Source organism: Salvelinus alpinus, chromosome 25, assembly GCF_045679555.1.
Source record: "Salvelinus alpinus chromosome 25, SLU_Salpinus.1, whole genome shotgun sequence".
Lineage (NCBI taxonomy): Eukaryota > Metazoa > Chordata > Actinopteri > Salmoniformes > Salmonidae > Salvelinus > Salvelinus alpinus.
Genome location: NC_092110.1, coordinates 29,464,147 through 29,491,646, shown reverse-complemented (window position 1 = coordinate 29,491,646; position 27,500 = coordinate 29,464,147). Strand labels below are relative to the sequence as shown.

The window sequence follows — 27,500 nt, the reverse complement described above, 5'->3', positions numbered from 1 at the left end:
GGTGTGTATATTAAGAGTGATGGTGTGTATATAAAGAGTGATGGTGTGTATATTAAGAGTGATGGTGTGTATATAAAGAGTGATGGTTTGTATATAAAGAGTGATGGTGTGTATATAAAGAGTGATGGTGTGTATATAAAGAATTATGGTGTGTATATAAAGAGTGATGGTGTGTATATAAAGACTGATGGTGTTTGTTCTTCACTGGTTGCCCTTTTCTTTTGGCAACAGGTCACAGATCTTGCTGCTGTGATGGCACACTGTGTTATTTTACCCAATAGATATTGGAGTTTATCAAAATTGGGATTGTTTTCGAATTCTTTGCGGGTCTTTGTGGAATATGTGTTTTTAATATGGTCATACATTTGGCAGGAGGTTAGGAAGTGCAGTTCAGTTTCCATCTCATTTTGTGGGCAGTGTGCACATAGCCGGTCTTCTCTTGAGAGCCAGGTCTGCCTACGGCGGCCTTTCTCAATAGCAAGGCTATGCTCACTGAGTCTGTACATAGTCAAAGCTTTCCTTAAGTTTGGGTCAGTCACAGTGGTCATGTATTCTGCCACTGTGTACTCTCTGTTTAGGGCCAAATAGCATTCTAGTTTGCACAGTTTTTTTGTAAATTCTTTCCAATGTGTCAAGTAATTATCTTTTGTTTTTTCATGTTTTGGTTGAGTCTAATTGTGTTTCTGTCCTGGGGCTCTGTGGGGTCTGTTTGTGTTCGTAAACAGAGCCCCAGGACCAGCTTGCTTAGGGGACTCTTCTCCAGGTTCATTTCTCTGTGGGTGAAGGCTTTGTTATGGAAAGTTTTGGGAATCGCTTCCTTTTAGGTGGTTGTAGAATTTAAAGTCTGTTTTCTGGATTTTGATAATTAGCGGCCTAATTCTGCTCTGCATGTATTATGTGGTGTTTTATGTTGTACACAGAGGATATTTTTGCAAAATGCTCTATTTGGTGTTTGTCACAATTTGTGAATTCTTGGTTGGTGAGCGGACCCCCAGACCTCACAACCATTAAGGGCAATGGGTTCTATAACTGATTCAAGTATTTTTAGCCAGATCCTAATTGGTATGCCGAATTTGATGTTCCTTTTGATGGCATAGAACGCCCTTCTTGCCTTGTCTCTCAGCTCGTTCACAGCTTTGTGAAAGTTACTTGTGGCGCTGATGTTTAGGCCGAGGTAGGTATAGATTTTTGTGTGCGCTCTCTCTCTCTCCCCCTTCTCTCTCTCTGTCTCTCTCTCTCTATTTCTCTCCCAAAAAAAGGGTATCGTGAATGTAGCATATTTGGCTTTAGTTCTCATTGGCGAAATATATATTTTTTTCTCACCCCAACAGGTCTCTCCACCAACATATAAAGCTGCCATATATGACTTTTTGGACGACCAGACCGAAGTCAGACAGAAATATGTGTTATTGTTCTGTCATTCTCATTGAAGGCAAGAAGCGTTAGATCCGTTTTTGCGTCTTTCACTTTCAGTTTTGTACACAAGCTTCAAACAGCTAAAAATACAATATTTTTGGTTATAGAAAATATATTTCACAGCGGTTTAGATGGTACAATGATTCCCTAAACTATACTTGCTTGTTTTTCAATTTTTTTCAATTCAATTTTATTTTATATAGCCCTTCGTACATCAGCTAATATCTCGAAGTGCTGTACAGACACCCAGCCTAAAACCCCAAACAGCTAGTAATGCAGGTGTAGAAGCACGGTGGCTAGGAAAAACTCCCTAGAAAGGCCAAAACCTAGGAAGAAACCTAGAGAGGAACCAGGCTATGAGGGGTGGCCAGTCCTCTTCTGGCTGTGCCGGGTGGAGATTATAACAGAACTATGCCAAGATGTTCAAAAATGTTCATAAGTGACAAGCATGGTCAAATAATAATCATGAATAATTTTCAGTTGGCTTTTCATAGCCGATCATCAAGAGTTGAAAAACAACAGGTCTGGGACAGGTGGTGGTTCCATAACCGCAGGCAGAACAGCTGAAACTGGAATAGCAGCAAGGCCAGGCGGACTGGGGACAGCAAGGAGTCACCACGGGCGGCAGTCCCGACGCATGGTCCTAGGGCCCAGGTCCTCCGAGAGAAAGAAAGAGAGAAGGAGAAAATTAGAGAGAGCCAAGATTTTCAAAATGTTCATAAATGACAAGCATGGTCAAATAATAATCAGGAATAAATCTCAGTTGGCTTTTCATAGCCGATCATTAAGAGTTGAAAACAGCAGGTCTGGGACAGGTAGGGGTTCCATAACCGCAGGCAGAACAGTTGAAACTGGAATAGCAGCAAGGCCAGGCGGACTGGGGACAGCAAGGAGTCACCACGGCCGGTAGTCCCGACGTATGGTCCTAGGGCTCAGGTCCTCCGAGAGAAAGAAAGAGAGAAGGAGAAAATTAGAGAGCGCCAAGATTTTCAAAATGTTCATAAATGACAAGCATGGTCAAATAATAATCAGGAATAAATCTCAGTTGGCTTTTCATAGCCGATCATTAAGAGTTGAAAACAGCAGGTCTGGGACAGGTAGGGGTTCCGTAACCGCAGGCAGAACAGTTGAAACTGGAATAGCAGCAAGGCCAGGCGGACTGGGGACAGCAAGGTGTCATCATGCCCGGTAGTCCTGACATATGGTCCTAGGGCTCAGGTTCTCAGAGAGAAAGAGAGAACGAAAGAATTAGAGAGAGCATACTTAAATTCACACAGGACACTGGATAAGACAGGAGAAGTACTCCAGGTAACCAACTGACCCTAGCCCCCCGACACATAAACTACTGCAGCATAAATACTGGAGGCTGAGACAGGAGCGGTCAGGAGACACTGTGGCCCCATCCGAAGAAACCCCCGGACAGGGCCAAATAGGAAGGATATAACCCCACCCACTTTGCCAAAGCACAGCCCCCGCACCACTAGAGGGAAATCCTCAACCACCAACTTACAATCCTGAGACAAGGCCGAGTATAGCCCACAAAGGTCTCCACCACAGCACAAACCAAGGGGGGGCGCCAACCCAGACAGGAAGATCACGTCAGTAACTCAACCCACTCAGGTGACGCACCCCTCCTAGGGACGGCATGAAAGAGCACCAGCAAGCCAGTGACTCAGCCCCTGTAACAGGGTTAGAGGCAGAGAATCCCAGTGGAGAGAGGGGAACCGGCCTGGCAGAGACAGCAAGGGCGGTTCGTTGCTCCAGAGCCTTTCCGTTCACCTTCACACTCCTGGGCCAGACTACACTCAATCATATGACCTACTGAAGAGATAAGTCTTCAGTAAAGACTTAAAGGTTGAGACCGAGTCTGCGTCTCTCACATGGGTAGGCAGACTGTTCCATAAAAATGGAGATCTATAGGAGAAAGCCCTGCCTCCCGCTGTTTGCTTAGAAATTCTAGGGACAATTAGGAGGCCTGCGTCTTGTGACCGTAGCGTACGTATTGGTATGTACGGCAGGACCAACTCGGAAAGATAGGTAGGAGCAAGCCCATGTAACGCTTTATAGGTTAACAGTAAAACCTTGAAATCAGCCCTTGCCTTAACAGGAAGCCAGTGTAGGGAAGCTAGCACTGGAGTAATATGATCAAATTTCTTGGTTCTAGTCAGGATTCTAGCAGCCGTATTTAGCACTAACTGAAGTTTATTTAGTGCTTTATCCGGGTAGCCGGAAAGTAGAGGATTGCAGTAGTCTAACCTAGAAGTAACAAATGCATGGATTAATTTTTCTGCATCATTTTTGGACAGAAAATTTCTGATTTTTGCAATGTTACGTAGATGGAAAAAAGCTGTCCTTGAAACAGTCTTGATGTGTTCGTCAAAAGAGAGATCAGGGTCAAGAGTAACGCCGAGGTCCTTCACAGTTTTATTTGAGACGACTTTACAACCATCAAGATGAATTGTCAGATTTAACAGAAGATCTCTTTGTTTCTTGGGACCTAGAACAAGCATCTCTGTTTTGTCCGAGTTTAAAAGTAGAAAGTTGTCAGCCATCCACTTCCTTATGTCTGAAACACAGGCTTCTAGCGAGGGCAATTTTGGGGCTTCACCATGTTTCATTGAAATGTACAGCTGTGTGTCATCCGCATAGCAGTGAAAGTTAACATTATGTTTTCGAATAACATCCCCAAGAGGTAAAATATATAGTGAAAACAATAGTGGTCCTAAAACGGAACCTTGAGGAACACCGAAATGTACAGTTGATTTGTCAGAGGACAGACCATTCACAGAGACAAACTGATATCTTTCCGACAGGTAAGATCTAAACCAGGCCAGAACTTGTCCGTGTAGACCAATTTGGGTTTCCAGTCTCTCCAAAAGAATATGGTGATCGATGGTGTCAAAGGCAGCACTAAGGTCTAGTAGCACGAGGACAGATGCAGAGCCTCGGTCTGACGCCATTAAAAGGTCATTTACCACCTTCACAAGTGCAGTCTCAGTGCTATGATGGGGTCTAAAACCAGACTGAAGCATTTCGTATACATTGTTTGTCTTCAGAAAGGCAGTGAGTTGCTGCGCAACAGCTTTTTCTAAAATTTTTGAGAGGAATGGAAGATTCGATATAGGCCGATAGTTTTTTATATTTTCTGGGTCAAGGTTTGGCTTTTTCAAGAGAGGCTTTATCACTGCCACTTTTAGTGAGTCTGGTACACATCCGGTGGATAGAGAGCTGTTTATTATGTTCAACATAGGAGGGCCAAGCACAGGAAGCAGCTCCTTCAGCAGTTTAGTAGGAATAGGATCCAGTATGCAGCTTGAAGGTTTAGAGGCCATGATTATTTTCATCATTGTGTCAAGAGATATAGTACTAAAACACTTAAGTGTCTCTCCCGATCCCAGGCCCTCGCAGAGCTGTGCGGATCCAGGACAGCTAAGCCCTGGAGGAATACGCAGATTCAAAGAGGAGTCCGTAATTTGCTTTCTAATGGTCATGATATCTTTTCCTCAAAGAAGTTCATGAATTTATTACTGCTGAAGTGAAAGCCATCCTCTCTTGGGGAATGCTGCTTTTTAGTTAGTTTCGCAACAGTATCAAAAATAAATTTTGGATTGTTCTTATTTTCCTCGATTAAGTTGGAAAAGTAGGATGATCGAGCAGCAGTGAGGGCTCTTCGGTACTGCACGGTACTGTCTTTCCAAGCTAGTCGGAAGACTTCCAGTTTGGTGTGGCGCCATTTCCGTTCCAATTTCCTGGAAGCTTGCTTCAAAGCTCGGGTATTTTCTGTATACCAGGGAGCTAGTTTCTTATGACAAATGTTTTTCGTTTTTAGGGGTGCAACTGCATCTAGGGTATTGCGCAAGGTTAAATTGAGTTCCTCAGTTAGGTGGTTAACTGATTTTTGTCCTCTGATGTCCTTGGGTAGGCAGAAGGAGTCTGGAAGGGCATCAAGGAATTTTTGTGTTGTCTGAGAATTTATAGCACGACTTTTGATGCTCCTTGGTTGGGGTCTGAGCAGATTATTTGTTGCGATTGCAAACGTAATAAAATGGTGGTCCGATAGTCCAGGATTATGTGGAAAAACATTAAGATCTACAACATTTATTCCATGGGACAAAACTAGGTCCAGAGTATGACTGTGGCAGTGAGTAGGTCCAGAGACATGTTGGACAAAACCCACTGAGTCGATGATGGCTCCGAAAGACTTTTGGAGTGGGTCTGTGGACTTCTCCATGTGAATATTAAAATCACCAAAAATTAGAATATGATCTGCTATGACTACAAGGTCTGATAGGAATTCAGGAAACTCAGAGAGGAACGCTGTATATGGCCCAGGAGGCCTGTAAACAGTAGCTATAAAAAGTGATTGAGTAGGCTGCATAGATTTCATGACTAGAAGCTCAAAAGACGAAAACGCCATTTTTTTTTTTGTAAATTGAAATTTGCTATCGTAAATGTTAGCAACACCTCCGCCTTTGCGGGATGCACGGGGGATATGGTCACTAGTGTAACCAGGAGGTGAGGCCTCATTTAACACAGTAAATTCATCAGGCTTAAGCCATGTTTCAGTCAGGCCAATCACATCAAGATTATGATCAGTGATTAGTTCATTGACTATGACTGCCTTTGAAGTGAGGGATCTAACATTAAGTAACCCTATTTTGAGATGTGAGGTATCACGATCTCTTTCAATAATGGCAGGAATGGAGGAGGTCTTTATCCTAATAAGATTGCTAAGGCGAACACCGCCATGTTTAGTTTTGCCCAACCTAGGTCGAGGCACAGACACAGTCTCAATGGGTATGGCTGAGCTGACTACACTGACTGTGCTATTGGCAGACTCCACTAAGCTGGCAGGTTGGCTAACAGCCTGCTGCCTGGCCTGCACCCTATTTCATTGTGGGGCTAGAGGAGTTAGAGCCCTATCTATGTTGGTAGATAAGATGAGAGCACCCCTCTAGCTAGGATGGAGTCCGTCACTCCTCAGCAGGTCAGGCTTGGTCCTGTTTGTGGGTGAGTCCCAGAAAGAGGGCCAATTATCTACAAATTCTATCTTTTGGGAGGGGCAGAAAACAGTTTTCAACCAGCGATTGAGTGCTGAGACTCTGCTGTAGAGCTCGTCACTCCCCCTAACTGGGAGGGGGCCAGAGACAATTACTCGATGCCGACACATCTTTCTAGCTGATTTACACGCTGAAGCTATGTTGCACTTGGTGACCTCTGACTGTTTCATCCTAACATCGTTGGTGCCGACGTGGATAACAATATCTCTATACTCTCTACACTCGCCAGATTTAGCTTTAGCCAGCACCATCTTTAGATTAGCCTTAACGTCGGTAGCCCTGCCCCTTGGTAAACAGTGTATGATCGCTGGGTGATTCGCTTTAAGTCTAATACTGCGGGTAATGGAGTCGCCAATGACTAGGGTTTTCAATTTGTCAGAGCTAATGGTGGGAGCCTTCGGCGTCTCAGACCCCGTAACGGGAGGAGTAGAGACAAGAGAAAACTCAGACTCAGACTCCGACTCGCTACATAATGGGGAGAACCGGTTGAAAGTTTCTGTCGGCTGAATGAGCGACACCGGTTGAGCATTCCTACAGCATTTCCCTCCAGAAGCCATGAGAAAGTTGTCCGGCTGCGGGGACTGTGCGGGGGGATTTATACTAACGTTACTATCTGTACTTACTGGTGGCACAGACGCTGTTTCTTCCTTTCCTACACTGAAATTACCCTTGCCTAACGATTGCGTCTGAAGCTGGGCTTGTAGCACAGCTATTCTCGCCGTAAGGCGATCGTTCTCCTGTATATTATGAGTACAGCGACTGCAATTAAAAGACATCATGTTAATGTTAGTACTTAGCTTCGGCTGTTGAAGGTGTTGACGAACCATGTCCAGATAAAGCGTCCGGAGTGAAAAAGTTGAATGAGGGAAGAAAGTTGCGATGGAAAAACTAAAAATATAAACGGTAATTAAAAACAAAACAAAAAAAACGTAAAGTTGTCAGCTAGCAAAGTAAAGTAAAGTTGGCAGCAAAACGCACAGCAACACGTCTGCAGACTCAACAGGTTTTGTCACATAAACTGAAATTAGGTGAACTATTAGAGTTTTAACAACCAGGAAATGGCAGTGTGATTTCTGCATAGTGCATTTTTAACATGGCTTCCCCTGATTTGCAGAGCAGCTTTTGTTTAGCTGTGTAAATGAAAATTGCTAATCAATTTTACTCCTTATTTCATGGCATGTAGTTCCCGGCCCTCCCCCGCCAGCTGTCAGAGCAGCCCCACGCTGAAAGCTTCATTAGCCGGGACACGTTTAGCCCTCAGCGCTACCCCGGCACCCCAGAAGAGCACACTATTTATGCAGTTAACACAGGTCAGAGGTGGAATCACAGACAAACGGACAGGGAAGTAATATAGCTCCTACAAATCCAGCTAGTAGCTCTCTCTCTCTCTCTCTCTCTCTCTCTCTCTCTCTCTCTCTCCCTAGTCTCTCTCGCTAGTCTCTCTCGCTCTTTCTGTTGTTCTTCCTCTTCATCTCTACCTCTCTTTTTCTAGCCCCTTTTCTCTCTCCCTCTCCTCTCCTTTTCCATCCTTCCCTCTCTCTCCTCACCCTTTACATCTTTCTCTCTCTGAGAGCTAGACAGTGTCATAAGGATAGATTCATTGGTTCTGTTGGAGAGTAGAACACTATGTTCCAACCCTGGAAACAACTCTGCTGCCTTCATCCTCTCTCTTTCTCTCTATTTCTCTCTCTCTCTTTCAGTCTCTCTCTCTTTCTCTCTCTCTCTTTCTATCTGTCTCTTTTTCTCTCTTTCTGTCTCTCTTTCTCGCTCTCTACCTCGCCGTCTCTCTCTCTGCCCCTTTCTTGATCTTTCTGTATGTGTATATTCTCTAACCTGACACCACCTGTCATATGAAGATGAGAGAGAGAGGGAGAGAAAAACAAAGAGAAAGAGAGAGAGAAACAGACGGAGGGAGAGAGAGAGGGAGATAAAGAGAAAGAGAATGAGAAACAGAGAGAGACAAACAAACCAAAACAAAGGCAAAATCTTCTCATGCTTTGTTGATTTCAAAAAAGCTTTCAACTGAATTTGGTATGAGGGCATGCTATACAAATTGATGGAAAGTGGTGTTGGGGGAAAAAATACGACATTATAAAATCCATGTACACAAACAACAAGTGTGTGGTTAAAATGGGTAAAAAACGAACACATTTCTTTCCACAGGGCCGTGGGGTGAGACAGGAATTCAGCTTAAGTCCACCCTCTTCAACATATATATCAACGTATTGGCGAGGGCACTAGAACAGTCTGCAGCACCCGGCCTCACCCTACTAGAATCTGAAGTCAAATGTCTACTGTTTGCTGATGATCTGGTGCTTCTGTTCTCAACCAAGGAGGGCCTACAGCAGCACTTAGATCTTCTGCGCAGATTCTGTCAGACCTGGGCCCTGACAGTAAATCTCAGTAAGACCAATATAATGGTGTTCCAAAAAAGGTCCAGTTGCCAGGACCAAAAATACAAATTCCATCTAGACATCGTTGCCCTACGAGCACACAAAAAACAATTCTTACCTCAGCCTAAACATCAGCGCCACAGGTAACTTCCACAAAGCTGTAAACGATCTGAGAGACCAGGCAAGAAGGGCCTTCTATGCCATCAAAAGGAACAGAAAATTCGACATAGCAATTAGGATCTGGATAAAAAATACTTGAATCAGATATAGAACTCATTGCCCTTTATGGTTGTGAGGTCTGGGGTCCACTCATCAACCAATAATTCACAAAATGGGACAAACACCAAATTGAGACTCTGCATGCAGAGTTCTGCAAAAATATCCTCCTTGTACAATATAAAACACCAAATAATGGTTGCAGAGCTGAATTAGGCCAATACCCGCTAATTATCAAAATCCAGGAAAGAGACAAATTCTACAACCACCTAAAAGGAAGCAATTCCCAAACCTTCCATAACAATGCCATCACCTACAGATAGATGATCCTGGAGGAGAGCACCATAAGCAAGCTGGTCCTGGGGCTCTGTTCACAAACAGATGCCACAGAGCCCCAGGACAGCAACAAAATTAGACCCAACCAAATCATGAGAAAACAAAAAGATAATTACTTGACACAATGGAAAGAATTTACAAAAAACAGAAAAAAAGAAGAAAAAAAACAGAACACAGAACAGAACAAAAAACAGAACAAATTAGAATGCTTTTTGGCCCTAAACGGAGAGTACACTGACTGACCCAAACTTAAGGAAAGCTTTGACTATGTACAGACTCAGTGAGCATAGCCTTGCTATTGAGAAAGGCCGCCGTAGGCAGACCTGCCTCTCAAGAGAAGACAGGCTATGTACACACTGTCCACAAAATGAGGTGGAAACTGAGCTGCACTTCCTAACTTCCTGCCAAATGAATGACCATTTTAGAGACACATTTTTCCCTCAGATTACACAGACCCACAAAGAATTTTGATAAACTCCCATGTATATTGGGTGAAGTACCACAGTGTGTAATCTCACCAGCAATATTTGTGACCTGTTTCCACAAGAAAAGGGCAACCAGTGAAGAACAAACACCATTGTAAATACAACCTATATTTATGTTTATTTATTTTCCTTTCTGTCCTTTAACTATTTGCACATCATTACAACACTGTATATATACACAACGTGACATTTGAAATGTCTTTATTATTTTGGAACTTTAGTGAGTGTAATGTTTACTGTTATTTTTGTATTGTTTATTTCCCTTTTGTTTATTATCTATTTTACTTGCTTAGACAATGTAAACATATGTTTCCCATACCAATAAAGCCCTTAAGTTGAATTGAGAGAGAGAGAGAGAGAGAGAGAGAGAGAGAGAGAGAGAGAGAGAGAGAGAGAGAGAGAGAGAGAGAGAGAGAGAGAGAGAGAGAGAGAGAGAGAGAGAGAGAGAGAGAGAGAGAGAGAGAGAGAGAGAGAGAGAGAGAGAGAGAGAGAGAGAGAGAGAGAGAGAGAGAGAGAGAGAGAGAGAGAGAAAGATTGAGAGAGAAAGATTGAGAGAGAGAGGCATACTACATCACCCTATTCATCCCATCACAGTCTTACCGAACAGGGTTTGTGTGAGTGTGTACAGTTTGGCCTAGTTTGGACTGCCGGGCTGTTTGATTGATCATCTCTTGTTTTTCTCTGTCTAGTACTGTTTTGTGAGAAACTCTTTCAGACCCTAAGCTGCCTCTTAGTCTACACCTTTGTTGAATCTCATATTATTTCTGAAAAGTAGGATGCATGCAATTGTTCATGAATATTTCCCAATGTACTGTAGTTTTGCTTCCTTGTGTCCTTCTCCTCCTGTCCTTTCGTCAATGAAAAGGTCAGAGGATACGAGGAAATTTGGAAATCAGGGTCAATGGAAACGGGATGTAGTTGTAACAAATGAGGTTTTAAAAACTCTGTTTCTCCATCATGTCTGACCATGGAGCTTACTTGACCACGACCCAGTTTTGACCATAACCTATCATGGTCAGAGTCATGATGACAACAGCTCTACTGAATCTTAACATCACAGCTGCTATGGAATACTTCATGGTCAATCCAACCTCTCTCACATGTCCCTCCTCCCTCCCTCCTTCCTGGTGACCCCAGTGAGTCGGTTGGTCCCTCCGTCCCCTATAAATACCACAGTGGCCGTCTTGTTACCCTGCTCCCTGGTGTCTGGTTGCCACTTGAGGCCTATTTATAATGCCCCCCCCCAGTGATAAGACATGCCGGTCTTAAATCAGGGGGGAGTTGCTGTGTGTGTGTGTGTGTGAGGTTGTGAGGGGATTTAGGGGGTGTGGATAGGTGTGTTGTGTGTGTCATATTTTCCCTTGGCTCTGCCTTGGAATGGGGTCAGATGGGGTGAGGTAGCTGTGTGTGTGTGTGTGTGTGTGTGTGTGTGTGTGTGTGTGTGTGTGTGTGTGTGTGTGTGTGTGTGTGTGTGTGTGTGTGTGTGTGTGTGTGTGTGTGTGTGTGTGTGTGTGTGTGTGTGTGTGATGTCCAGGTTGTTAATAGCTCCTGGCTTTAGCCCCTGTGTATCGCATCTCAGCCCTAGTATTTTCATTGAAACCCGAGTGCGGCCACCTATCATGTGTATTTACATATATATATAAATATCTGCGTGAGGTATTGAGAGACTGAGGAGTAAGAATGATGAGCCCGTCGCTCAGGCCTTTTTCCATTGGCGTTTCCCAGGACACACACACACACACACAAACACCACACACGCACACCTACACACATACACTTTCCCAGCCCAAGGTCTGTGTGTGTGAGTTTGTGTCAGTGTGTGAGTGTGTGTGAGTGTCTGTGTGTGAGTGTGTGTGTGTGTTTGTGTGTGTGTTGGTGTGATAAGGGGGATGGAGGGGTAAGGGTGATGGAGGGGTAAGGGTGATGGGAGGGTAAGGGTGATGAAGGGTTAGGGTGATGGAGGGATAAGGGGGATGGAGGAGTAAGGGGGGGTGGAGGAATAAGGGGGGATGGAGGGGTAAGGGTGATGGAGGGGTAAGGGGGATGTAGGGGTAAGGGGGATGGAGGAATAAGGGGTGATGGAGGGATAAGGGGGATGGAGGAGTAAGGGGGATGGAGGAATAAGGGGGGATGGAGGGGTAAGGGGGATGTAGGGGTAAGGGGGATGGAGGAATAAGGGGGGATGGAAGAGTAAGGGGGATGGAGGGGTAAGGGGGATGGAGGGGTAAGGGTGTGGAGGCGTAAGGGAGGATGGAGGGGTAAGTAGGGGCCAGTGGGGTACAGAGGGGAGATGGAGGGAAAGGAGAGAGAGGGGAGATGGAGGGAAAGGAGAGAGAGGGGAGATGGAGGGAAAGGAGAGAGAGGGGAGACGGAAGTAAAGGAGGGAGAGGGGAGATGGAGGGAAAGGAGAGAGAAGGGAGATAGAGAGAGAGGGGAGGTGAAGGGAAAGGAGAGAGAGGGGAGATAGAGAGAGAGGGGAGGTGAAGGGAAAGGAGAGAGGGGAGATGGCGGAGTAAGAAAATCTCAATTGTTCAAGTAAAAAGCTGTCTGTGCTTTTTTGATCTGCTTCCTCCTCCAACCCTCTCTCCTACTTACATTTACAACTAGTTACCACTATCATAGCTCTCTGTCTGTCTCTCTCTGACCTGGTTCTCTTCCACTCGCCCCTAGGTCAGAGGTTACCATGGTGGTCACCATGACAATCCTGGGTGAGTCACATCTGCCGGTGGGGGAGTGAGGGTTGTACAGACAGGGCTGATGGTTAAGGAGTGAGTGAGGGTTGTACAGACAGGGGTGATGGTTAAGGAGTGAGTGAGGGTTGTACAGACAGGGTTGATGGTTAAGGAGTGAGTGAGGGTTGGACAGACAGGGGTGATGGTTAAGGAGTGAGTGAGGGTTGGACAGACAGGGGTGATGGTTAAGGAGTGAGTGAGGGTTGTACAGACAGGGTTGATGGTTAAGGAGTGAGTGAGGGTTGTACAGACAGGGGTGATGGTTAAGGAGTGAGTGAGGGTTGTACAGACAGGGTTGATGGTTAAGGAGTGAGTGAGGGTTGTACAGACAGGGGTGATGGTTAAGGAGTGAGTGAGGGTTGTACAGCCAGGGGTGATGGTTAAGGAGTGAGTGAGGGTTGTACAGACAGGGTTGATGGTTAAGGAGTGAGTGAGGGTTGGACAGACAGGGTTGATGGTTAAGGAGTGAGTGAGGGTTGTACAGACAGGGGTGATGGTTAAGGAGTGAGTGAGGGTTGTACAGACAGGGGTGATGGTTAAGGAGTGAGTGAGGGTTGTACAGACAGGGGTGACGGTTAAGGAGTGAGTGAGGGTTGTACAGACAGGGGTGATGGTTATGGAGTGAGTGAGGGTTGTACAGACAGGGTTGATGGTTAAGGAGTGAGTGAGGGTTGTACAGACAGGGTTGATGGTTAAGGAGTGAGTGAGGGTTGTACAGACAGGGGTGATGGTTAAGGAGTGAGTGAGGGTTGGACAGACAGGGGTGATGGTTAAGGAGTGAGTGAGGGTTGGACAGACAGGGTTGATGGTTAAGGAGTGAGTGAGGGTTGTACAGACAGGGTTGATGGTTAAGGAGTGAGTGAGGGTTGGACAGACAGGGGTGATGGTTAAGGAGTGAGTGAGGGTTGGACAGACAGGGTTGATGGTTAGGGAGTGACTGGGGTTGGACAGACAGGGTTGATGGTTAAGGAGTGAGTGAGGGTTGTACAGACAGGGGTGATGGTTAAGGAGTGAGTGAGGGTTGTACAGACAGGGTTGATGGTTAAGGAGTGAGTGGGGTTGGACAGACAGGGGTGATGGTTAAGGAGTGAGTGAGGGTTGTACAGACAGGGGTGATGGTTAGGGAGTGAGTGAGGGTTGTACAGACAGGGGTGATGGTTAAGGAGTGAGTGAGGGTTGTACAGACAGGGTTGATGGTTAAGGAGTGAGTGAGGGTTGGACAGACAGGGGTGATGGTTAGGGAGTGAGGGTTGGACAGACAGGGTTGATGGTTAAGGAGTGAGTGAGGGTTGGACAGACAGGGTTGATGGTTAAGGAGTGAGTGAGGGTTGGACAGACAGGGTTGATGGTTAGGGAGTGACTGGGGTTGGACAGACAGGGTTGATGGTTAAGGAGTGACTGGGGTTGGACAGACAGGGTTGATGGTTAAGGAGTGAGTGAGGGTTGTACAGACAGGGTTGATGGTTAGGGAGTGAGGGTTGTACAGACAGGGTTAATGGTTAGGGAGTGAGTGAGGGTTGTACAGACAGGGTTGATGTTTAGGGAGTGAGTGAGTTTTGTACAGACAGGGTTGATGGTTAGGGAGTGAGTGGGGTTGTACAGACAGGGTTGATGGTTAGGGAGTGACTGGAGTTGGACAGACAGGGGTGATGGTTAGGGAGTGAGTGAGGGTTGGACAGACAGGGTTGATGGTTAAGGAGTGAGTGAGGGTTGGACAGACAGGGTTGATGGTTAAGGAGTGAGTGAGGGTTGGACAGACAGGGTTGATGGTTAGGGAGTGACTGGAGTTGGACAGACAGGGTTGATGGTTAGGGAGTGACTGGGGTTGGACAGACAGGGTTGATGGTTAAGGAGTGACTGGAGTTGGACAGACAGGGTTGATGGTTAGGGAGTGACTGGGGTTGTGTGAATCAGAATCAAACAGTAGTTTTGAATGCTGCGGGCAAGTTCTTCTCAAACTCTATTTCGCACATAACATATTTTTTTCTCCCTGTGTTTTTCACAGTATCAGTGTTTATGTGTGTGTGTATCTTGTGTTTGTTTAGGGCTGGTGAGCCCAGTGAAGAGAGTTGCTAATCCGTGTGGTTGGCCAGGCAGAAAGGGCAGACATATTTATAGCAGACTGAATCATACGCATACAGATGCAAGCCACCACTGACACTGCCCTCAACACAGTACAGACCATCACTGACGCTGTCCTCAACACAGTACTGACCATCACTGACTCTGTCCTCAACACAGTACTGACCATCACTGACTCTGTCCTCAACACAGTACTGACCATCACTGACTCTGTCCTCAACACAGTACTGACCATCACTGACTCTGTCCTCAACACAGTACTGACCATCACTGACTCTGTCCTCAACACAGTACTGACCATCACTGACTCTGGCCTCAACACAGTACAGACCATCACTGACGCTGGCCTCAACACAGTACTGACTATCACTGACTCTGGCCTCAACACAGTACTGACCATCACTGACGCTGGCCTCAACACAGTACTGACTATCACTGACTCTGGCCTCAACACAGTACTGACCATCACTGACACTGGCCTCAACACAGTACTGACTATCACTGACACTGGCCTCAACACAGTACAGACCATCACTGACGCTGGCCTCAACACAGTACTGACTATCACTGACTCTGGCCTCAACACAGTACTGACCATCACTGACACTGGCCTCAACACAGTACTGACTATCACTGACACTGGCCTCAACACAGTACAGACCATCACTGACTCTGGCCTCAACACAGTACTGACCATCACTGACGCTGGCCTCAACACAGTACTGACCATCACTGACGCTGGCCTCAACACAGTACTGACCATCACTGACGCTGGCCTCAACACAGTACTGACCATCACTGACGCTGGCCTCAACACAGTACTGACCATCACTGACGCTGGCCTCAACACAGTACTGACCATCACTGACGCTGGCCTCAACACAGTACAGACCATCACTGACGCTGGCCTCAACACAGTACTGACCATCACTGACGCTGGCCTCAACACAGTACAGACCATCACTGACGCTGGCCTCAACACAGTACTGACTATCACTGACTCTGTCCTCAACACAGTACTGACCATCACTGACGCTGGCCTCAACACAGTACTGACCATCACTGACGCTGGCCTCAACACAGTACTGACCATCACTGACGCTGGCCTCAACACAGTACTGACCATCACTGACTCTGTCCTCAACACAGTACTGACCATCACTGACTCTGGCCTCAACACAGTACTGACCATCACTGACTCTGGCCTCAACACAGTACTGACCATCACTGACGCTGTCCTCAACACAGTACTGACCATCACTGACACTGGCCTGAACACAGTACTGACCATCACTGACACTGGCCTCAACACAGTACTGAACAGTCCAGCACGTCTCTATCAAAGTACTGAACAGTCCAGCATGTCTCTATCAAAGTACTGAACAGTCCAGCACGTCTCTATCAAAGTACTGAACAGTCCAGCACGTCTCTATCAAAGTACTGAACAGTCCAGCACGTCTCTATCAAAGTACTGAACAGTCCAGCATGTCTCTATCAAAGTACTGAACAGTCCAGCACGTCTCTATCAAAGTACTGAACAGTCCAGCATGTCTCTATCAAAGTACTGAACAGTCCAGCACGTCTCTATCAAAGTACTGAACAGTCCAGCACGTCTCTATCAAAGTACTGAACAGTCCAGCACGTCTCTATCAAAGTACTGAACAGTCCAGCACGTCTCTATCAAAGTACTGAACAGTCCAGCATGTCTCTATCAAAGTACTGAACAGTCCAGCACGTCTCTATCAAAGTACTGAACAGTCCAGCACGTCTCTATCAAAGTACTGAACAGTCCAGCACGTCTCTATCAAAGTACTGAACAGTCCAGCACGTCTCTATCAAAGTACTGAACAGTCCAGCATGTCTCTATCAAAGTACTGAACAGTCCAGCACGTCTCTATCAAAGTACTGAACAGTCTAGCACGTCTCTATCAAAGTACTGAACAGTCCAGCACGTCTCTATCAAAGTACAGAACAGTCCAGCATGTCTCTATCAAAGTACAGAACAGAACAGTGTAGTACTGACCAGCACCAGAGCCAGCACAGAACAGTGTAGTACTGACCAGCACCAGAGCCAGCCCAGAACAGTGTAGTACTGACCAGCACCAGAGCCAGCCCAGAACAGTGTAGTACTGACCAGCACCAGAGCCAGCCCAGAACAGTGTAGTACTGACCAGCACCAGAGCCAGCCCAGAATAGTGTAGTACTGACCAGCACCTGAGCCAGCCCAGAACAGTGTAGTACTGACCAGCACCAGAGCCAGCCCAGAACAGTGTAGTACTGACCAGCACCAGAGCCAGCCCAGAACAGTGTAGTACTGACCAGCACCAGAGCCAGCCCAGAACAGTGTAGTACTGACCAGCACCAGAGCCAGCCCAGAACAGTGTCTGTGCTAGTGTGTGTCTGTTTACATTTCTGTGTGTGTTTGTTTCTCCTGCAGTGTTATTTGTCAGATGGGGTATTTTGGAAGAACAGACTGTTCTCTCTCAGTTTGAGCTCCCGTCAGCGTGACATTTTCATGAATCATGTCGCTGGCCGAGATGCATGACTGTCCCCAACACGCATGCATTCACGCACGCACGCAAGCACGCACACACACACACACAGTCCAAAAGGACACTCATCTCAAGGATGTTGTCACCAACATTATGATGTCAGGATAGGGGGACGTAGCGCTAATTCCAGCACAGAAGGGATGAGCTCTTTTGGGTATACACGGCAGAGCTGACCCCTTGCTTTGGTCCTCTGAGACAGACTTCCACAGTAACTCTCTGTTTGTTTAGAAAGCCTGCTCTGGATTTCCTACGGTTCTGGGATGAAATCCTCTAGTTCAGTAGATTTAGTGGTAATATCTGTCTGTAGCCTATGGACATTATCCACCATGACTTTTGGCTTATCTAGGTTCACCATTTGGACAAACGTATAGGGTCCATACTTGTGGATGCGGAATTTGTTACTAGAAATAATCACTGCCACCTGGTGATGTTAGCATAGGGCTAAATATGCCAGGTTTTGTAATGGGGACAGCTAACATGTAGCCTTTGATCACATGCAACTACGTCAACGATTTTAATTAGCTGAAGCTTATACTTATACTTCAACTTGTTGTAATGTTCGTAAGTAGTGGGTATAGTCTAAATTGAAACAAATAACTATGTTTGGAGCCCTATAACCCATCACATGTTCTGAGAGCTTAGTATTGATGAACTCTTCAGGGTATCTCCTTGTTCTCTGTCTCCTCTGTCTTCTGTATTGTCAATGGTTCGTTCACTGAGACGATTGAGACATGGAATGTGTATGTGTGCCATTCAGAGGGTGAATGGGAAAAGTGCCTTTGAACTATATAGTAGTAGGTGCCGGGCGCACCAGTTTGTGTCAAGAACTGCAACGCTGCTGGGTTTTTCACCCTCAACAGTTTCCAGAGTGTATCAAGAATGGTCCTCCAGCCAAAGGACATCCAGCCAACTTGACACAACTATGGGAAGCATTGGAGTCAACATGGGCCAACATCCTTGTGGAACGCTTTCGACACTCATATTAGGAATCTTTTCCTTATGTTTGGTATACTCAGTGTGGATTGTAGTATGAAGAGGGATGGATGGAAATGGAGAGAGTTTGTTGAGCTTAGTGTTTCTCCCATCCCCTGGTGGGATGTTTCTGTTTATAAACCTCAACAGTGTTTGACTAAGCAGCACAGTGTACTGTATATAGGTGTCTATATGTCACACAGTCCATATGTTTACTCTGCTGACTGTCCCTTCTCCCCCTAGACTAGTGACAGAGATGACACACTGTGATGGTTAACTCCAGGAGAGAGAGAGAGAGAGAGAGAGAGATGGAGATATGGAGAGGAAAGGAGAAATAGGGGAAAGCAGATAGAGAGCCAGAAAGAGAGGTACAGTAGGTGACATATAATGATAGATATCTCCAGGATTGTTCCCATTGGAGAAGAGACGGCATGTCTTTGTCCTGCCAGTACAGCCTAAACCAACCAAGCACTACTATGATATCCCATCTCTCTCTCAATTAAATTCAATTGAAGGGCTTTAACATGGCCAAAGCAACTGAAGTAGATAATAAACAAAAGTGGGAAAAAAATACATTTCTTTTATTTGTAAAATGTCGCCAACAAAACAAGAAATAACAAAAACGACCGTGAAGCTACAAGGGCTATAGTGCCCCTAACAAAGACAACTTCCCACAATGACAAAAGGGAAAAAGGCTGCCTAAGTATGATTCCCAATCAGAGACAACGATGGACAGCTGTCCCTGATTGAGAACCATACCCGGCCAACACATAGAAATGCAAAAACATAGAAATCAGAACATAGAATGCCCACCCCAAATCACACCCTGACCAAACCAAATGGAGACATAAAAAGGCTCTCTAAGGTCAGGGCGTGACACTTCCATTGCGGTATTGTAACGATTGTCTATTTCGTCCTCCTCATCGGACGAGGAGAGGCGAGAAGGATCGGACCAATATGCAGAGTGGTTCGTGCTCATGATGATTTATTAAAACCGAAACTGAACACTGAAATACAAAACAATAAACGAAGTGCAGAAAACCGAAACAGTACCGTGTGGTGAAAACACTAACATGGTAGACAAACACCCACAAAACACACGTGAAACCCAGGCTGCCTAAGTATGATTCTCAATCAGGGACAACGATTGACAGCTGCCTCTGATTGAGAATCATACCAGGCCGAACACAAAATCCCAACATAGAAAATCACACATAGACAACCCACCTAACTCACGCCCTGACCATACTAAATAAATACAAAACAAGGGAAAACAGGTCAGGAACGTGACAGGTATGGGTCAGATTGACAGTTAAATGTATGCTCACAACGCTGCCCTGAACGAACTATATCTGACTCTTTGTAAACTGGAAACCACACACCCTGAGGCTGCATTCATCGTAGCTGGGGATTTTAACAAGGCTAATCTAAAAACAAAACTCCCTAAATTCTATCAGCATATCGATTGTGCTACCAGGGCTGGAAAAACCCTAGATCATTGTTATACTAATTTCCGCGACGCATATAAGGCCCTCCCCCGCCCCCCTTTCGGAAAAGCTGACCACGACTCCATTTTGTTGATTCCAGCCTACAAACAGAAACTAAAACAACAAGCTCCCGCGCTCAGGTCTGTTCAACGCTGGTCCGACCAATCTGATTCCACGCTTCAAGACTGCTTCGATCACGCGGATTGGAATATGTTCCGCATTGCGTCCAACAACAATATTGACGAATATGCTGATTCGGTGAGCGAGTTCATTAGGAAGTGCATTGACGATGTCGTACCCACAGCAACGATTAAAACATTCCCAAACCAGAAACCGTGGATTGACGGCAGCATTCGCGTGAAACTGAAAGCGCGAACCACTGCTTTTAACCAGGGCAAGGTGACCGGAAGCATGACCGAATACAAACAGTGTAGCTATTCTCTCCGCAAGGCAATCAAACAGGCTAAGTCCCAGTACAGAGACAAAATCGAGTCGCAATTCAACAGCTCAGACACAAGAGGTATGTGGCAGGGTCTACAGTCAATCACGGATTACAAAAAGAAAACCAGCCCCGTCGCGGACCAGGATGTCTTGCTCCCAGACAGGCTAAACAACTTTTTTGCCCGCTTTGAGGACAATACAGTGCCACTGACACGGCCCCCTACCAAAACCTGCGGGCTCTCCTTCACTGCAGCCGAGGTGAGTAAAACATTTAAACGTGTTAACCCTCGCAAGGCTGCAGGCCCAGACGGCATTCCCAGCCGCGTCCTCAGAGCATGCGCAGACCAGCTGGCTGGTGTGTTTACGGACATATTCAATCAATCCTTATCCCAGTCTGCTGTTCCCACATGCTTCAAGAGGGCCACCATTGTTCCTGTTCCCAAGAAAGCTAAGGTAACTGAGCTAAACGACTACCGCCCCGTAGCACTCACTTCCGTCATCATGAAGTGCTTTGAGAGACTAGTCAAGGACCATATCACCTCCACCCTACCGGACACCCTAGACCCACTCCAATTTGCTTACCGACCCAATAGGTCCACAGACGACGCAATCGCAACCACACTGCACACTGCCCTAACCCATCTGGACAAGAGGAATACCCATGTGAGAATGCTGTTCATCGATTACAGCTCAGCATTTAACACCATAGTACCCTCCAAACTCGTCATCAAGCTCGAGACCCTGGGTCTCGACCCCGCCCTGTGCAACTGGGTCCTGGACTTCCTGACGGGCCGCCCCCAGGTGGTGAGGGTAGGTAACAACATCTCCACCCCGCTGATCCTCAACACTGGGGCCCCACAAGGGTGCGTTCTGAGCCCTCTCCTGTACTCCCTGTTCACCCACGACTGCGTGGCCATGCACGCCTCCAACTCAATCATCAAGTTTGCGGATGACACTACAGTGGTAGGCTTGATTACCAACAACGACGAGACGGCCTACAGGGAGGAGGTGAGGGCCCTCGGAGTGTGGTGTCAGGAAAATAACCTCACACTCAACGTCAACAAAACAAAGGAGATGATTGTGGACTTCAGGAAACAGCAGAGGGAGCACCCCCCTATCCACATCGACGGGTCAGTAGTGGAGAAGGTGGAAAGTTTTAAGTTCCTCGGTGTACACATCACGGACAAACTGAATTGGTCCACCCACACAGACAGCGTCGTGAAGAAGGCGCAGCAGCGCCTCTTCAACCTCAGGAGGCTGAAGAAATTCGGCTTGTCACCAAAAGCACTCACAAACTTCTACAGATGCACAATCGAGAGCATCCTGTCGGGCTGTATCACCGCCTGGTACGGCAACTGCTCCGCCCACAACCGTAAGGCTCTCCAGAGGGTAGTGAGGTCTTCAGAACGCATCACCGGGGGCAAACTACCTGCCCTCCAGGACACCTACACCACCCGATGTCACAGGAAGGCCATAAAGATCATCAAGGACAACAACCACCCAAGCCACTGCCTGTTCACCCCGCTATCATCCAGAAGGCGAGGTCAGTACAGGTGCATCAAAGCAGGGACCGAGAGACTGAAAAACAGCTTCTATCTCAAGGCCATCAGACTGTTAAACAGCCACCACTAACATTTAGCGGCCGCTGCCAACATACTGACTCAACTCCAGCCACTTTAAAAATGGGAATTGATGGAAATTATGTAAAAATGTACCACTAGCCACTTTAAACAATGCCACTTAATATAATGTTTACATACCCTACATTACCCATCTCATATGTATATACTGTACTCTATATCATCTACTGCATCTTGCCATCTTTATGTAATACATGTACCACTAGCCACTTTAAACTATGCCACTTTATGTTTACATACCCTACAGTACTCATCTCATATGTATATACCGTACTCTATACCATCTACTGCATCTTGCCTATGCCGTTCTGTACCACCACTCATTCATATATCTTTATGTACATATTCTTTATCCCTTTACACTTGTGTGTGTATAAGGTAGTAGTTGTGGAATTGTTAGGTTAGATTACTTGTTGGTTATTACTGCATTGTCGGAACTAGAAGCACAAGCATTTCGCTACACTCGCATTAACATCTGCTAACCATGTGTATGTGACTAATAAAATTTGATTTGATTTGATATGATTTGATTTGATTTAAACACATTCAAGACAGTCAAAGAATCAAGTAAAACCAGCCCAAACTTTATTTTGTCTTGTCAGACCTTTCAGAAATAAGAAATACAAGAACATTTTATTTCAAAGACTCTATATTTAAGAACTATTTGTTAAACATATTTCCTTTCTCACAAACAAGCATTTTCTGTTTGGAGCTCTTTTTGAGTGTTAGAGATCTGTTGCTCTCGCACTGAGAAGGAGACGCTTGGGAAAGCTCCTTTTCACCCAAACAGAATTATACAAATGCAACCAGAACCAGTCAAAACTAAATACATCAAATACACTTGTTTATTTTGGACCTGTGCAAATATTTATACACTTGACAGCCTCCTGGGGCCTGTTGCACAAAACTAGGATAAGGGATTAAGCCAGGATATCTTGGTGATCCTGGCTCAATTGATCCGTAATCCGGTTGCACTAAAGATGGATAGGGGGCAGGAGGATATGTTATGGTATAAATTACCATGGAGATTTATTCTGTGGAGCTAGCCTGCTCCAGACCAGGCTAAATTCCAGGATCTATTTAATCTCATCCCTAATGTCAGTCAGCAGTCACCACAAATGGAAACCAATAGTTATTTCACTGCTCACTATACATTGTTATCACATATAACTAGACCCACTGTTATTATTTAAACGTTTGTGATCATTAATTTCAATGATTTTGGATAAAAAATGATTTTTAGATGATGTTGCTATCATTAGATAATTTACAGTTTCCCATAGACTATAAGGCTATATATAAAATGATAGAATATTAGGGCCACAGAGGGGAAAAAAACACAAGTCATAATATTGTAACCAGTTGTTTTAAAGGAGGACAGTTGTTAAAATGACAGATGTGGGGCATTTCGTGAAATTGTACTTCAGTATGGTTTCATAAACAAAGACATGCTGATGTGCCAGAATATTAAGTATCACATTGTCATAAGTATCAAAACTGTAAAAACAATATGTAGCTTTTCTGCAGAAAGAACCAGCCTCATAAATTTATGACTTTATCCTTTTTCTTCAGTGTGGCCCTAGTACTCTGTCATATAAACAAATACACATTCCATATGAATATAAAAACACAATGTGTAACATTATGTTCCTTTATTGAATAAGGACAAAACAAAGCAGGTAAACCATCAGCTCCTTTCGAAACTGAAGTCACAGTGACTCTACAAGATGGAAAGCACAGAATCCAAGCATATTATACAAAATGATACATACACATTCAAAGGTCTGTATATAACACACCCTGCATGTCTGCACACTAAAATAAATGCAGGACAAATCCATACACATCAACTGAACAGACAAATGAATGGATGCAGTAGCCTCCCTGCAGCCTTGTATTACACACAGTATACCGCACAAACATCATAAGAGGCCAAATTCGTCAAAAAACGAACCCAAAAAAAACCAAATTCCTCTGCCACCGCAGGACATATTTAACCAAAATTGAAAGCACACATACTAACTAAAATAATTCAACACATATTGGTCCCTCAGCAGCCGACCACTGTCGTCATCAGGGAAGATTGCCGGATTGTCCCAGTCCATGGCTGGTGGCACTCTGGGGGCCCTCTCCTTCCTCAGGCAGGCCACATTGTGGAGGACAGCACAAGCCACAGTAATATCACATGCCCTAACAGGGCTGACCCTTAATTTGTGAAGGCAGTGAAAGCGTGCCTTCAGGAGGCCAAAGGTCATTTCAACTCTGGCCCTGGTCCTGGCATGGGCATGGTTGTAGGCCTGCTGTGCTTCCTGGGGGTCTGTGAAAGGTGTCAGGAGAAAAGGCTGGCAGCCATACCCCCTGTCTCCCAGCAACACACCAGAGAATTCACCTGTCAACACAAAATCTCATCATTACTACCTCATAAACACAGTGATATTCTTGACACAGCCATGATGGTTATAAATAGGGGTTGTGTGGCTTACCTTGTGATAGGCACTGATAGATTTCAGAGGCCCGAAAGATTCTGGAGTCATGGACTGAGCCAGGCCATTTTGCCACAACATTGCTGATCACACAGTCAGCATTGCAGACCATCTGAAATCATAAGATGAGGAATATTACACCAATCAATGCACATCACTGGCAATGCAGAGTGTTCGTCAATGGACAATATCAAAAAGTTATGTTCACCTGAACATTAATGCTGTGAAAGGATTTCCTATTCACAAAATCGGCCTCATGGGCACCTGAGGGGGCTTTTATCCTTATGTGTGTGCAGTCCACTGCACCAATGACATTGGGGAAACCTGTCACACAAAGTAATGAGTATCCTACTATGTGTTAACAGTTGTCCTGTAATTTGTAGATCCTCTTACCTGCAATCCTATAGAACTCCTCTTTGATGTCACAGAGTCTTCTGTGGCCAGGGAAGGAGATTAAGACATCTGCTAATGCTTTGATAGCCAGACACACACTCCTTATTGTGCGGCAAATTGTGGCCTTGTTCAGCTGTTCTGCATCCCCCACTGAGTACAGGAAGGCTCCACTAGCAAAAAAGCGCAAGGCCACACAAACCATTTGCTCCACACTCAGTGCATGGCTCCGTGCAGTGCGGTGCTTAATCCTGGGACCCAGTAGTCTGCATAGATACCTGATGCCATCTGCAGAAAACCTGTATCTTTCATATAGATGGTCATCAGGGAAGGCCAGTGGGTCCAACCGGTCCCTGAAGACCCTTTCTCGCCTGAAGGCTCTCCTCAGCACAAGTGCTTCTTCATCCACCACATCTCGCACGAATGGGCATGCCATTGTCAGAGCAGAAAGGAACACACAGTTTTGGACCTTCATATAGGCTAGTGGCCACACCTGGTGCTGGGGGGGTGGGCAAAAGAGGGCGATGCCTTATAACGATGACTTGGTTGTACTGATTGCTGGGAAAATAAAAAAAACCTTAGAAAGATGCCACCGTCCTGTGTGCTCACAATAAGAGCTCATATGTCATGGCTCACTTGACTTTACGAGAATATACCTAATTTTTATTTTGAGCTGTGTCATCTTCTTGGAGCTGGGGGAGGAAAGAAAAATAATGATTAATACATTTGTGTTACAGTTAGCATACAGTGTACATTGAAGGCATATCTCACCTCCCTCTCAAGTTTTTTTATTTCAAGGTCCAGTTTCCTAATTGTCCTCTTTTTTATTTCGGACTCCAGTGCAAGATTTTCCATCTTTTTCTTCTTGTACTGAATGTCTATGTCTGCCAGTTCTATTTGGCGCCGGAGGTGGTTGCCATACAACTTTCTGATAGCTTGTGAGCTCTGTGAACACAATACAATTAGCGCAGCTGGAATTTGGCAGGATGTGGTGTCCTTTTATTAATACGCACTATGTTGCCAGGCTGGTTTTCCCACTGTATAGCATCTGGGTCCTGTAAAAGAAATTAGATTTTTTGATTTTGATGAGGACTCCTCACCATTGTAGAGTAAATAGTACTTTCACAGTCTTAACATGATACCTCATGCCTTCTGGAATCCAGAGAGATGGTCTCCTCCTCATCATCGTCTCCATCATGTGCTGTTGCTGCTGCACTGGGGCCTTCACCCTATCACATTTAATCGGATTCATATTGAAGCTAGTAGACAAGACATGCCAGGCCTACAGTATGCCTTTGATGGAGTACTCACTGGATCAGCATCGTCTGGTGCTTGTGCTGGTGGCTCTAACAGGAACACAGTGCTGCCAGACACTGCAAGGCAATAGGTAAACCAAAGTCAGACAGTCCAAATTGATTCAATATGAATGTGGTTGTATCCCATGTAGAGATGGAAGGACATACCTTGAATGAAGCGGGTGGCATCTTGGGAGGAACCTATGCTCGTCTCTTTCCCCCCAGGGATCCCCTCTAAGACGGGCCTGCCTTTATTTAGCTCCAAGGCCATGTCCTCTGCTGGGGTAAGGTCAGCCTTTGGTGACCCACCACCCGTGCCTTGTCTGTGGGTATTCTTTTTCACTGCTAAAACAGTACAGACAATGTGTGAGCAGGCACCTTCTGGGTACAATATATGCTTGTGCTTTGTTAAATATTAGTCAGGGACCATACCATTCTGCAGAATGTTCTTGTATTTGATTTTGACCTGCTGCCATGTCCGTTTTGGCCCGTTCATGTTTAATCTACACACACACACACACACACACACACACACACATTTAATGGAGTCACACTGCAAAAAATTACTTGGTATTTTTGTCTTGTTTTCAGTAAAAATATCAAAAAATGTATCATAGCTTTATACAGTGTGATGGAGTTACTTTACACAATTTCACTCATATCTGCAGTGCATTTCAATTAAAAATTTAACCGTTTCATAATTACAGTACAACTGCATTTTTGGAGATGTGAATTAAATATTTGAATTGTAATTGTGATGTTTCAGCGGAGCGGTGAGTGTGTAATTGTGCACTACTTACGCATTCAGGCGGTCTGCAATACTTTGCCACGCTTTTTCTCTTTGCTTTATCACTGTGGCGGTGTTGCCTTTCTTCTTAATTATATCTTTTACCTCCTCGTATGCCTCCATGAGGATTTGTGCTTCCGACGGGGAAAAGTACGCGGCTCTAGTTGCCATGGTAAATCAGTTAATCTGTGATCTGTGGCGGGGTCTATTTGAGTGAGCCGTGAGCGCGCACCTATCCAGGATTGGTTTCACCTGGCTTAATGAATCCGTGTCTGCTCATCCTGGCTTGGTCTTTGTGCAACCAATTAAGCCTGGACGCACATGTTTTGGCTTCATTGAGCTCAGCTGAGTCATTTATCCCGGATGTCTTAATTCTACTTTTGTGCAACAGGCCCCTGGTCAAAATGACCCACATCATGTTTGTAAACAAAATCTACACAGACATTCCACAACACATCAGTGTGTCCACATTTTGAAGTGAGGTTCATGACCCTAAATGAGGAATAGTCATTTCATTTCATGGATAAAAAGAAGGTTAACTAGTGGTTTAGACAACTCAAAAGTGGAAATGGGTCAAATTGACCCGCAACATAATAGGAGGGTTAAAGGGTTTTTCCTGGATTTCGATAATTAGCGGGTATCGGCCTAATTCTGCTCTGCATGCATTATTTGGTGTTTTACGTTGTACACAGAGGATATTTTTGCAGAACTCTGCATGCAGAGTCTCAATTTG

At 45.4% G+C, this 27,500-nt stretch overlaps 2 protein-coding genes across 4 annotated transcripts in view; one reads left to right on the top strand and one right to left on the bottom strand.

Moving 5' to 3' along the window:
* The window catches only part of LOC139553793 (estrogen-related receptor gamma-like), a 351,374-nt gene that overhangs the window by 14,700 nt on the left and 309,174 nt on the right, over positions 1-27,500 (top strand). The window lies entirely within an intron of this gene.
* On the bottom strand, positions 23,450-27,163 carry LOC139553778 (uncharacterized). Of its 3 annotated transcripts, XM_071366433.1 has the most exons (10): positions 26,413-27,163; positions 26,149-26,325; positions 25,997-26,058; positions 25,828-25,914; positions 25,699-25,740; positions 25,457-25,630; positions 25,342-25,377; positions 24,689-25,243; positions 24,296-24,407; positions 23,450-24,201 (listed from the first exon to the last, which is right to left on the bottom strand). In XM_071366433.1, exons 1-7 carry the CDS (start codon positions 26,474-26,476, stop codon positions 25,342-25,344), a joined length of 642 nt encoding a protein of 213 aa, XP_071222534.1. In that variant the 5' UTR covers positions 26,477-27,163; the 3' UTR covers positions 23,450-24,201; positions 24,296-24,407; positions 24,689-25,243. The 3 variants fall into 3 exon arrangements, with proteins under 3 accessions (XP_071222534.1, XP_071222533.1, XP_071222535.1); XM_071366432.1 differs by lacking the exons at positions 23,450-24,201; positions 24,296-24,407; positions 24,689-25,243; positions 25,342-25,377 and having other exon boundaries at positions 25,386-25,630; XM_071366434.1 differs by lacking the exons at positions 23,450-24,201; positions 24,296-24,407; positions 24,689-25,243; positions 25,342-25,377; positions 25,699-25,740 and having other exon boundaries at positions 25,386-25,630.